The 13,375-nt window shown below is 42.1% G+C and overlaps 1 protein-coding gene across 3 annotated transcripts in view; it reads right to left on the bottom strand.

Moving 5' to 3' along the window:
- Positions 1-13,375, bottom strand: part of ap3b1a (adaptor related protein complex 3 subunit beta 1a) — a 69,651-nt gene that overhangs the window by 32,240 nt on the left and 24,036 nt on the right. For all 3 annotated transcript variants that reach the window (XM_075455900.1, XM_075455899.1, XM_075455901.1), the window contains exons 9-19: positions 11,276-11,373; positions 11,079-11,133; positions 10,893-10,964; positions 10,158-10,220; positions 9,934-10,066; positions 9,732-9,841; positions 9,429-9,605; positions 5,145-5,331; positions 4,305-4,435; positions 2,933-3,101; positions 1,956-2,133 (exon numbers count right to left, since the gene is read on the bottom strand). In XM_075455900.1, the coding sequence (XP_075312015.1) occupies positions 1,956-2,133; positions 2,933-3,101; positions 4,305-4,435; positions 5,145-5,331; positions 9,429-9,605; positions 9,732-9,841; positions 9,934-10,066; positions 10,158-10,220; positions 10,893-10,964; positions 11,079-11,133; positions 11,276-11,373 (1,373 nt within the window). The remainder of the gene's footprint in view (positions 1-1,955; positions 2,134-2,932; positions 3,102-4,304; positions 4,436-5,144; positions 5,332-9,428; positions 9,606-9,731; positions 9,842-9,933; positions 10,067-10,157; positions 10,221-10,892; positions 10,965-11,078; positions 11,134-11,275; positions 11,374-13,375) is intronic.

Consider the following 13,375-nt stretch of genomic DNA (forward strand, 5'->3'; position numbering starts at 1 on the left):
TAGCAGTAATGACTCAAATCTTATTCATTGGTAACACCAGGCTGCTAAATGACCAATCAAAAGTCATTATCCATTAGCCATGTAAATGTGGGTAACACTACTGGAGGAAAATTCTCCTTGATTAGCCTGTTAATCTCACACCGGCGATATCGTAGCAGCGCGGCCGGTCCGACACTGTACGGCCAAAAAGAGGCTACGAGGGCATCTTTACTTCCTGCTGTACGGTTCAAAGACCTTTAGCTCATTTTCTTTATATTTTGCTTCTAAAGCTTTCTTATAATCCTTTAAAGAGGTATTCGGCAGTAGTTCTCCAGGCTTTCTGCGGGTCTTTCAAAGTTTTTCCTCAGACATTGGCTGCTTTTTCCACTCATTTTCAGTCCAGTCCTTTAACATTTTCAGAGGAATGTCGGTTTGACCTATAAATCATTCAAGCATAATTAAAAAAAGGGCACCTAACTCGAGGGATGAACCGGTGTTGTGTCTGCACATAACAGGCAACTTAAAGAACAGGTGTGCCAAAGAGAAAAAGAATGAATCTGTAAAAGCTAAAAGAATCAGAAAATAAATGAGGAAATATACACAGAAATGATTGAATGAATGTGGAAACAAAGACAAATGACAAAAGAATAGAAAACATTTTCTTTGAACTGAATTTTTTTTCTACATATTTTCTTGCATGTAAATAACTATGAATTCTTTGTCTATTTATTTATTTAGTTCTCATTCTTTTCCATTTTGCTTTTTCTTTAAATTCCTCACAGCATCGTTTTATCCAGAGTCCTAGTTTTGTTTTGTTTTTCTCACTTTTGCTTCAAGCCAGTCAGGTTTTAGGCCAACTAGTACGCCTCCTCTTCATGAACTTTGTTGTTGTTGTTGTAAAACGAAAAAAAAAGACTTAATTCACCTCATCAAAAATTGTTTCCCTCTTTGATAACAATAAAAGATTGTTGATTTATTCATTTATTTCCTCACTTATTTCCTTATTCTTTTCCAAATGTATTACTTTTGTGGCACTTCAATCATTAATTGCACGTTTAAGCACTTTGTCACCAGCAGCCTGTCACAAAGACACATCATTTCTTCCCATTTCTTTAGTTTCATCCATGGAAAACACCAAAGATAACACAGTTTGACAGACAGAAAATAGCATTTTCGCACCAACAAGGTGATTCACAAAGAGCTATCAGCTGAAAACTTGGCATATCTCCGTATGTCCTTAAAAAATGTGAGAAAACTGAACAAGTGGAGGTGAAAGGAACAAATGTAAGGCCTTAAGAACCATCTACAGCTGAAGAACAGTGTGGAATTCCAGCATGAGTCAAATCTGAGTGGCCAAACAGCTTTGCATTTGGTGCCACAGACTAAATCTATACTTGCCAAAGAGTCAAAATCACAAGGTATAGTGGACGCTATAAGCTGCACCTTAAATGTGGAGAATATTGACCAACTTTATTCAGACACAAAGACATGTGAGAAGGGGTGTGTGGGAATCAGACCAGAGTTCTCGTTTAATGGCTCCCAGCTTGTTTTCCACCACTTTATCAAATTGTTGCAAGTGACTGAGCAAATGTCTGCTACAAGAGCCAGCTATAAGGTTAAAAGGTTGCATTCATTCATTTTCCTGCCATAAATAGTTTGTGGGGGATTACGGAAGAAATGCTCCAACTGAACAGAAAGGAAGATGAAGCCAGCCACTAAAACTGGGACATACAGTGGACATTAAAAATAGCTGACGTTTTTGACAGACGGAGGATGAGATTATTGATGCAGCAGAGTCACAGTCACACTTGTTTTGACTACGACTCCGGTGCTTCTCACAAACACACACCTGTCTCATTAGCTAAGCGAGGAAGACAGAGGGGGGAAGAAGCGGGCAACATCTGCTCGGACGACATTCACAAGAGAAGGAAAATGATGCCTTCAGGCAGCGGCACACGGGAGGGATTTCAGTGTACCTGTCGGCAGCAGGTGGCTTGCTTTTCTTCAGCGGCGCCTTCTTGGTCTTCTTCTTCTTTCTTTGTTCCTGTTCGGACTCACTGGAGCTCTTTTCCGATCCACTGGAATTCTTCCCAGAATCAATGGACGTCTTCTCTGACCCGTCACTGCTTTCCTCCTCGCTCTCGCTGCCTGACTCTTTACATACACAAACATAGCAAGCATACACCTGATGAATTCAAAGTATGTTATATACACTTAGAAGTTAAATCACATTGTCGATCCTGTTTATGGCTGTAATCTGATTTAATCTGATGTCAGCCTCCCTGTTCATAAAAGCCGGGCTAAGCTACCGCTAATGCTAACTGCTGCGTCGCTTTTAAAGTTTTTATATGCACTTGTTTTTTTTCTGAAAATGTGACAGGAAGCAGAAGTTTTTGTCGTTGCAATTAGTAGGAACCAAAAAGTTCTATGGAAAAATTTAAAAAAATTAAAATCTACAGAAGCAGACATGGTCATTTTTTTTAATAATGAAAATAATTTTTTTTTAAAGTCAAAGCAGCAACAATAAGCTGATCTAAAAGCGAGAGGCAACACACCTTCACCTTACAGGCAGAATATGTCATACGTTTATTTGTCGGGTTTCACAGAAAAGGAGCCAAGATGGGAATTCTGTAGAAACCTTACAAATCTAATGTACACGAGAACAACATTGTAACATTTTATTGATCTCTGAGAAGGATCAAAACATTTAGGCCCAATCAAAATTCCTTCCTCTTGGCTTTTATCCCATATTTGCATAGATAAAGTGCTCCTTTTCTTTTGGGCATCAAGTCATAGGGGTCATCTGGCTCTTCAGCTGCAGTTTTAGGGGCTTTTCGGTTCGGAAGATGACCACTCAAACTATACTACCTTCCGGAATGCAAAACAGAGATGGTAGGACCAAAGAAGAGAAACTGGAACTCTTGGACTCTAAAACACAAAGAGAGAAACAAACCTTCACTGCTGCTACTGCTGCTGCTGCTGCTGCTGCTGCTGCCGCTGCTGCTGCTGTCTTCGCTGCCACTGCTGTCCGATCCTCCCTCTTCTTTATCTTCATCATCCGAATAGAACTTATCAGATTTGGGTTGCTTGGTCTTCCCAACTAATGGTGCCCATTCTTTCACCTAAACACATTTAACATGTTAAACTCAGACCCAGAGCGACGAGAGAGGCACAAACAGTGTTAACCGAGGGTTTTCAGGTCAGCCTCAGGTTTTCCTTGTCAATCTATACACAATTCTCCACGAATACAAAGCAAATACAGACGAACACAATCAATTTAAACAGGTATTCAGACCCCTTACTCTGTATTTGGCTAAAGCACCTTCGTAAGAAAAGGCAGCCTCGGATCGTCTTGAGAAAGATCCCATCAGTTTAGCACACTAAATCTCATCAGAAATGGTCTCCATGGAAGGGTGGCTGTCAGGAAGCCGTTCTTAAGGAAGGGAAACAGGGAGAAAAGGCTGAGCTATGCCAAATGACACAAGAAGTGGACTGAGAATCAGTGGCAGCAGGTCTTATGGAGGGATGAATCCTCCACAGAGCCCGGACCTCAACATTATTGAAGCAGTGTGGGATCATCCTGACAGAGAACGGAACAAAAAGGCAGCCGACATCCAAAAAAGAGCTTTGGGATGTCCTTCAAGAAGCCTGAAGAACTATTCCTGAAGACTACTTATACTACTTAGAAACGACAGAAAGTTTGTCTAAGAGGGATCAGGCGGAGTTGGAGAATAAAGGTGCTCAGAACGAATATTTAACAAACTCAGTTTTTACATTTTATACTGCATTTCCACTTATGTTTGCAAATGTTTCAATAAAAGACTTCACCGGTTTCCTGTTTTCCGGACAGAAAGGAGGGGGGGGGCTGGCTCCGGGCCCATGTTTTATAAGAAAGGGTCTGAATACTTCTGTCACCGTGACACTTCGGTCTTATTTCTAATTAGGACACAAAACACATTCAACCTGTTTTTTCTTGGTAACTAAGGAGAATATAGTGTCTGTGGATTAGTAAGAACATTTCTTAATTACATCCATCTTAAGATGACAAAATCTGAAATAATTCAGACTTTTTTTTTTTTTAGCTCACTGGTATGTTTGCTCTGTTTCTAGTCCATGTTGTTTAGCTCAGTTGAACAAAACTAATGGAGACAAGACCTACAGTTGCACTTTATAGCTCTGCAGCGTACCTTTAACAACAAATACATCTGACTGCGATGGTTTCTGTGGCTTTTTGCAACCAAGTTACCTACTGCGAATGCTCAGCGCGCACACACACACACACACACACACACCTCAGTACAGTAACTCTAGATAAGATTCTTTACCGGTTCAATGACCTCCACGTTCCTCACAGACTGATCGGGAGCGACAGCTGGCCAGTCTGAGAGCTCCTGGTACCCACTGGCTTTAATGTTGAGACTGTGTGAGAGGGTGCCCAGCTGGAAACGGTCTCGATCTGAAGGGAGAGCAAAGAAGGAAGCAATAACTTGAGCCTTTGAACAGGAGACCAGAAATTTGGTGTCTTTGGAATGAGATCTGGGCATCATCTCCTTCATCTTGCACATTTGTCACATCTCAGTTTTCCTCCTTTCTGTCCTCTGTGACCAATAAGATAATCAGTGTCTGCGTCTTTGGAGGATGCTCCAAAAACAGTCCTTTGATGACAAAAAAAAAAAAAAAAAAAGTCTTCACCTGTGAATATTAATAATGACAGAGGTGGTTAAGGCTTTCCATAAACATCCAGTAAGTGGAAACTGCCTGTGAATTCTAATGTGGCAGAAGGCAGTTTTCTCCCTTTTGTCGAGGAGGGAGGGAGAAAATGAGAGATTATCTTTTTTTTCCCCCACCTCTCGGTGTCTGAAAAAGCTGAGCATTAGCTCCAAGATTTACCCATCTCATTAGTCCAAGGTAGAGGGGTCTGACCTAACTGCCCTTCAGAGAGACAGACACACAAGAATAATAAAGCCACAGTTTGAGTCCGCTGGAAATGGAGCAGCTCCATTTGAAGTAAAGGTCTGTCTAAAATCTATTCAACTATTCTCCTTTGATTTGCAGAACAGACAGAGGGAGGAAATGGAATTAATCGGAAATGTTAAAGCCATTTATAGAATGTAATATGCTTCAAAATGAGGATTAGAGCTCAGTTTTACAAACGCATGACGCACCTTTGAAGGCAGACTCGAGCACTGGAGCTGGTTTAGGGGCCAGTAAGATGCGTCGGGCATATTTGTTGAGGGTGCCGCCTTTCTCACTGGGAACAATCAGCTGTCTGATGAACCGCGTTCGGTCTCTGATGTCGTAGTTCTGGTCGTACTTGCCGAGGTTCAGGATGTACTGGGTCAACAGTTTGGTCTGGAGGAGCAGATTGTTGAAATGGGGATACGGGAAGAGAGATAAACAAATCATTTAACTGGAGGATTTTGGGGGTGATGCTCATGAAACTGACCACACAGAGTAGAAGGGAAAACAACTAAATAGGTGAACACCAAGGGAATTTTCTTTTTTTTGCTAGAAAAAGTCAACCCACTTAACAGCACTGAACTCAGTAAGATAACTAAATACACTTTTAGGACCACATATTATAAACTTTTTTAACAGGATAATGGAAATCTTTCACCAGAGAAGATACTCGGCTCCATTACTTTGTCCCAAACTTTATGGAGCCCTGTATTGAGGGGGACTGTGTATAAAAAGTGTTGTAATTTCTACACGGTGGAAGATGAACATTACATTACACTCAGAAGGCAATATGACGGGCACTTTATTTATATCTTTGCAGCTTTTTCGGTGTCTGTGGTTTTCAGTGAAATAAGCTGCTGTTGCCCTTTTCTGCGCCGATCCTGCTGAAAGGATGACTTCGTAACACATCAGTCAGAGGGAAACGAAGCTGCAGCCAAAAAGAAACTGTAAAAGTTGAGCTTGAGTGGCTTAAATATTAACAGTCGACACAGGTGAGGGATTATCTGGCAGCCACGACGGGCAATGCTCCTTCACTGTTCCTAACTGCAGGGAAGCTAACAGTTTGGTAAAATGATCTACACTCTGCTGTGAACATATAAAGTTTATCAAAGCACCTTTTCTAGCCAACAGCATGTGTGTGAATGCAGACGCAGCAGAGAGGATGAAAAACAGCTTCGGTGACACGCATACGTAATTCATCCGGATGCTGTCATGCTAACTAGCTATGTGCAGCGGTTGTACAGTAGATGTAGTTTCTCAGCTTTAGTTTACCAAAAAAGGAACATTGTTGTTTCAAAGCCCCAATCTATGTTTTATTAAATGTTTAATAATTTGCAGTGCTCCAGATTAACGTTCTGCTTTGGTTGCCATGGTTCACTTATTTTAGGGCGCAGCGCCGCAGAATTTAGGTCTGTAGCAACACAATGATGCATTTTAAATAGGGCTGGGCGAGTTAACTCGTTATTATCACGTTAACTCGTTAATTATTTAACGCTGATAAATATTTTATCGCGCATTAACGCTTTTTTCTTTTTTTTATATATATAATTTTTGGGGGCTTTTGTGCCTTTAATGGATAGGAAAGTTCAGAGAGACAGGAAGCAGGGGGCAGAGAGAGGGGGAACGACACGCAGCACAGGGCCGTCCGATGCGAGACTCGAACCAGGGCCTGCTGCAGCGAGGAATAGCCTCTGTACATGGGGCGACTGCTCAACCCACTACACCACAGACCATTCCTGTTTTATCATTTATTTTATTACTGTAAAAGTCTGTTGCTCACAGGCTTTTATTTAGTAAAAGTCTGTTGCTGTCTGCTGCGGAACCGGAAAAGAAAGTAAACGGCGGATCCACCAAACATGGAGAAGGGTACGGAACTTTTACTCGGCCATTTTCATTTTAAAGTTCTTCCAGACGGTGGAGTCGACAGAACCAAAGTCATCTGTAAACACTGCCAAGTTGAATTGTCTTCTCACCGTAGTAGTTCCAGTCTAAAATATCACTTAAAGGCAAAACACACAACTGATACAGCAAGTCATTCAAGGAAACAGACGGTGGAGCGAGGCTTCTACATAAAAACTACATAAAGATGCTGATGTTAAAAGTGTGTTTGCACAACAAATGTTATGGCAGCACATTTAAAATAAAACTAAATGCTAAAAGCTATACACTACTTCTGAATTAATTTTTGGATTTTGCGTACAAATGCGATTAATCGTGATTAATTAGGGAAATCATGTGATTATAATTAGATTAAAAATTGTAATCGTTGCCCAGCCCTAATTTTAAAGATTCCCATTAAAGGTCGCCTCTCTTCTTCAAAGGTAGAGCAAAAAAATTATTGTAAAAGATGCAGGTAAATGTTTTTATATGCATCCCAGCCCAAACTCAATTTACTAAACGTTATTCTAAAAGAAAAGTTGAAAAGTGCTGATGTTCACAGGGCTTCATCAACCTAACATTCACATATTTTTTATCTAAATCCATTCAACTCGTATTTTTTTCACCACAACCATTCAAAAATGTCTCGAGCAAATGCCTCGTTTGAGAAAGCTTTACATTTTTCTGAGAGAGCTGTATCTATGGCAACGCAAAAACGTGCACTTTAATGGACAGAAAGAGGTGCTCTTCACCTCGCTGTTGGAGCACCTTTTCTTTGCTCGATGACTTATTATCTCAGACACCTACTTCCCCAGCATAGGGAGTGGTCATCATGTGCATGTCTTTCAGCATCTTTGGCTACAACATAAGCAGTGTTGAACTTTATTGGACCTTTATTATCCCGCTGCTTCAGTTCGCCGCTGCCTGACACTGAAATACTGCAGGGAGGTCGCGCACTTTGTTGGTCAGACGACTGTAACGACAGAATCTCTCGAAACTCGATCAACAAAAAACACTGGAACCGCATTCTTTGCAGAAGCTGCAGTCCATCACACTAGACATTTAATTCTACCTACCAAGTCATGGAAACTGGACATACTCGTCTGAAAGAAAGAAAGAAATTTTGGTCTTTTCATTTTAAATTGGCTCTGAATCAGATGCTTTTTCCGATGTTCAGCCAAGCATACTGAAATCTTACCAAGGACAGGGAAGATGGATGGTTTAACGATTGCCTCTGCCGCTGCCGTAAGGCCTAAGTTGGAGCTTTCAGAGCTGGGATCGGAGATATGTGTAACTGGCAGCTCAGCATTTTTCTTTACAACAAAACTATCTGCAGTTTCCTCCAATCTGGAGTTCATCGCACGTGTTTTCATTTTATCAGTTGCAAGCATGTGCTGCTCTGTGGCAGCAGACAGATCACAGTTCACAGTCAGCCTCGCAGAATCTACTCCATTTCATTGGCTTTTTGAAAACATTCTGTTTGTTGCGTTTGGTTTCATTCCATTTTTTCTGGATTCACACGTTGTTTTGTTTGCTAGTTTTTATTTTCATCGTTTTCGTATTTGCCTGGAACCTCGGTTTATATTTCATGCGATTTCATTGTTTTGTGAGGCACTTTGTCGCATGAGTTTCGAAAAGTGTATGAATGAATAAAGATTTTTTTTTTTACGAATGGGATTTTGGAGGAAGAAAAAGCAACGCAGACACAAACACACAAGGAAAAAAAAAGGAGGTAAAAAGGACCTGCTAAGTGTTAGGCACAACAATGTGACCAAGGTGAGTCCCCACATCTAGCTTATCAACCTACCAACTCCATCCCACTGAAACTCGTTTTTCATCACGTTGCTTCACAGTCAACGTAAGCTGATTTGGTAGACCTTACGGCTCCTTTTAAAGGGATAGTACGCCTCTTTTGACATGAAGCTGTATGACATCCCATATTAGCAACTTTGGGCAGAGGCATGCTTGTAATTTGCCCTACACCCTGCCATTAGGCTTAGATTAGCTAAAAAGCTCCAAACTTAATGAACAGACATGATAGTTATGTTAATCAAGGGTTAGAATGAATATCCATAATGACATTGTGACTGCCATTACGGCAGCCTGTTATCTCCACACCTCCTTCCCCACCTTTTATTTTTCCAACAGGTTTGTTCCTTATTCTATCCTAGATATGTTTTAAATTTATTTATTTTTTTAAACTCTCCTTTCCCAACTCAGGAAAAAAAGAGCACTTGCACGAACATACATTATTTAGACGGCATAATCACCATTATCTTTTACCACACTGTCTGCGTCTCCCCCTCTCGCCTCCTCTTTTCTTTCCAACACATTATGAGGAGTAAGAGGTGCAATAATGTGCTCGTTTGAGAGGGCAGCGTCTGGGCTCATAAACCCAGCTCAAAGGCCAATATCTCCCCATCTAATGGTATGGGTCTGGGGATGCCAGGCTGCACTAAGAGATGCGCCATTACAGTAAAGATGTCTCTTTCACAGCTCTGGGCATTAAGCTCAGAGAAGCAGAAGTGTTCAGTTACTCCGAGACAAAGATGTTTGAAAAAGGACGCCATAATATTTTGGTCATATTGACCTTGCAAAGTCAGTTTGTGTACCTGCTTCGAGTTGGTCAGGTAGAGTTTGGCTGCCAGGTTGACGATCTGGAGCTTGACGATGTCCTCCTCTGCAGTGAAACTCTTTGCCATCTTACGGAGCACATCAGGTGCGATCTTTGGCACCCTCTCACAGTACTCTCCCATCAGCCACAAGATGCTGGCCCGCGCCATCGGCACCTGTGATATTAGTTGAGAAGAAACAAAGAAAAAGGGGCATTTATTGTCCAAATCGTTTTTTTTTTTAACGACACTCAAAAAACAAAAAAGGCTCAACGGTACGACTCGATTAATGATGACGCATACAGTGATGTTGTCGAAGAGCTTGGCCATGTGTTTGATGATCTCGCTGTGCTGCGTGGGCTGAGTCTGAAGGAGCTTCTTGATGACCACCACACTCTCAGCCACAACGGTCTCTGTAGAGACAAAAAAAACAAGTCCTCACAAAACTGAACAGTCACAGAAGGTGGAACGGAGTTGTTCTGGTCTCATTTAAAGCATTTTTTACCGTCTCTGTTGGAAAGCAGCAACACCAGACCGTTGAGGCAGGTGTCCGTCACCTCCGAGATGTTGGTGGCACATCGGCCGATGGCCTGAATGGTAGCAGCTGCAAACGCCTTGTCCTGACTTTTCACATAAGTCTGAAAGAGGATCACACCAAACGAGAAGAAGACCTCAAAACAAAGTGTGACAACTTTAAACCAATAATTATAAAGCAACCAACAAGCAAACCTGAAACTCCCGCAGAATGGTGGAGATGTTGGCTTCGTTGGCCAGATTAGTCAGGATCTCCAACTGTCAAAAAAAATCCAAAGAGGGTAATCATTTAACACGTTTATTGTGGTTTAGGCTCAAGTAAGGGTGAAGAAGACCGGGAAATGAGGTTCAGAAGCATGCTATTTGGAAATATGTGGCAATACAGCCACACGGTGGTGGGTAAAAGCCAGTTCTGAACAGGCAAATACACTTTTGGAAGGCCAATAAGTGCTCGAGTTTCAGCCGTCCTTTATCAACCAAAAGCAGAAGACGACAGCATAGTTGTTACCAACTTCACGAAAAATTCAGCTGAGGACACCGTCGCCCCTCGATGTGAGGCCATGTGACATTTCCTGAAAGCTTTTTAAGTGCTCAAAGAGTTGCAGCTCCACCGTGAAATTTTAGCTTTGCCATAAATGTTTATATCGAACCAACAAACGTGCAGCAATGCTTTAAAGGAGGCAGAGGTGGACAGGAGCGGCTGAAAGTATTCTGAAACGGAGAGCAGAGGCTTCAGCTTCAGTTTCTCTTGTTCATTTGGCTCAGATGCTGAGAAAAAAACATCAGAGTTATTGCTCTTCTGATCAGAAGCCAAATTAACCAACCGCTAAGGTGCACGTCTGTCAGTTAATGTGACTGCTTGTGCCGTGTTGACGGTGATACATATGCGCCACTAAATATATGGCCAATGTTGGCAAATATAACAGTTACCTTCAGTGTTTTTATGTGGGTAGCATCTGTGGATCTCACGTAGAAGCTCTTCATGTACGGCTCAAACATCCCCTGTTTGGAGACAACTCGTGTTAAAAGAGAGGCTGTAAAAAAAAAACAAAAAAAAACAAAAAAAAAAAAAACACAAGAGGCCATCACTGTTCTGCCGTCACCGATCAGCCTTACCTTCCTCTGAATGGACATAGTGGCGATGTTCTGCAGCACGATGTATTGCACCTCTCTACGCAAAAAAAAAAAAAAAAAAAAAAAGGCAGGAAAGCAACAATCAGACGTGGACATAAACAGATCCACTGTACAGGGAAGTTAATGTTCAGAGGGGGAAGGAAGGAGCAAGGAAGGGGGAACACGCATCATTCTTATACCTGTGGCTTCTCAGGAGTCGAACGAGTGACTTGGTGACGATGCTGACTTCGTGTTTAGGGGCAAGATGCCAGTAAAGCTGAGCAACAGACATCACAACCTAAAAACACGTCAAACACAGACGTGTCAAATTAATCGAAACATCTTACTTCCCCCGTGATTTTACCCTTTTCAACACTTCTAAAGAAAAAGAAAAACAACAATAACTTTCAGGAGCTCTATTACACAAACGTGGAGTACACGACTCGCCTACGGTGCTGAAATAGAGCGCATTTCTTCGGGCCCTGCGAAGACACTCGTGGCTCCTCTGTGAAAGGGGATTTTTCAGCGGAGCTTTAAATTATAGGAGGACGTGTGTCCATCGTTGCAGGCAGAATGAAAGGGTTCGGGCATCTATGAAGATGGAGGATGTCACTGTGCCAGCGCGAGTAAAGACACAGCGTGTCACATTTTAATCAACACTTTCATTTGGGAGCATTTCTCCTCCCGCTGCTACACAGCGACACAGACCTTGAGACTCCTGGATGATGGAGATCTGCACTCACTGTGGTTTCTTTTCTCTTTTTTTTTAATAGTCTGAGGGGGGGTGCACTAAGGCAGTTATTCTTGTGTGTATGCTGTATTTAAGTAAGAAAATGCATCCTGTGATGCATTATTACTGGGAGGTGTGCGTCTGTCCACACAGGGCCGCAGCCGTGTTAGCTGATGTGTAGCTTCTACTTCATGTCGAGATACGAGGCTGCGCTCGCACACCTCACTGTTTAAGTCTCTCGACATGTTAAAAACAACACGCAGACAGGGATCGGTCCGGAAGAAAAACGATTTCATGATTCAAATTGATCTTCCAACACTGAAAACGGTAGAATATTGTTTTATTGTACCGAGGCCTCGCTCACACACACATTAAGCGTTTCTGTACACGAACGCTGGAGATTTTCTGGAAAATGTGCGGATCATTTGATCCAGACTTTTTCCGTAGTTCACACGTGCGCTTCACGTGGGAATGTGAATTTGTGGGCATCTATTCTCCCTGGGAATGGCGGACGAGGCTCCCCAATGACGGGTTTTTTTCTGTTTACATTAATGTGATACATTTGTACAGATCCACGGTATCCAGCAGAAAACGCCAGCATCCAAATTCCATCACACAATATGCTAAAAAAAGAAGAAGAAAAGAAAAAAGATCACCTGCTACGTTCACACATAGTCTCACTCTTCAATCTTCTGGAGATTTTTTTATAGGGAAAATCTGCTTGGCCATATTTAAACTCCATAATGATACTTGAAACCTAATTGGACAAATATTAATATTAATCTTTAGCACATGTTTCTTATAATCAAGAGTAAGTATATGAAGTAATACCAATACAACTATGGTATTAGTTTCAGAGAGACCTCTGGTACGCTGATCAGGCTGAACCCAACTAATAGCCGCATTCGCACTTTAGGAACCTTTGGCAGTTCCTATAACCTTTTAATCCGCGGGGCCGTTTTTTCCCGCATTCACACATACAGGAACTCGGGGCCATCTCCCTCAGTTCCTATAACCATTTCAGCTCCTTCTCCGAGGTCGGGTCTTTTCTGGTTCTATAAGAACACATCTGACGGAGGTGTTTGGTGGTCGGTGGCTCCGCCCCTTGTCATGCTGTCACGGCTGAAATGTTTCCTCATACGACACGGACACAACCTGCGCGTGTTTAATAAGTTAAACTTACACGTCGTCTCCTTTGTCTGCGGCGCTCTGCTCTCCTTCCTTCATGAAACCAAGAAGTATGGCCTGCGCTCGATCCTGACTCTCTGTATGCTCTACCAGCTTCGACGTTAGACGCCCGATGTGATCGTCCATGATTAATATCACCATCATGCAGACCATGAACACGGTGGCCTCCCCGCTCTACATATTAGCTTCTTTGTGGTGTTTTTTTCTTCTCTCCTTACTTTTTGCAGGTTTTATTTTGTTTTGTTGTTGAGTGTGGCGCCTTAGTAACACGTCACTGTCGCAGACGGCTGCGCCGCATTAGTCCCTATCAAGGTCCCGACTCATGTGCGAATGCAGACTGAAAGAGTTCAGCTGGGGAACGACAGTTATCGGAACGAAATTT

The sequence above is a fragment of the Odontesthes bonariensis genome, chromosome 22 (assembly GCF_027942865.1).
Source record: "Odontesthes bonariensis isolate fOdoBon6 chromosome 22, fOdoBon6.hap1, whole genome shotgun sequence".
NCBI lineage: Eukaryota > Metazoa > Chordata > Actinopteri > Atheriniformes > Atherinopsidae > Odontesthes > Odontesthes bonariensis.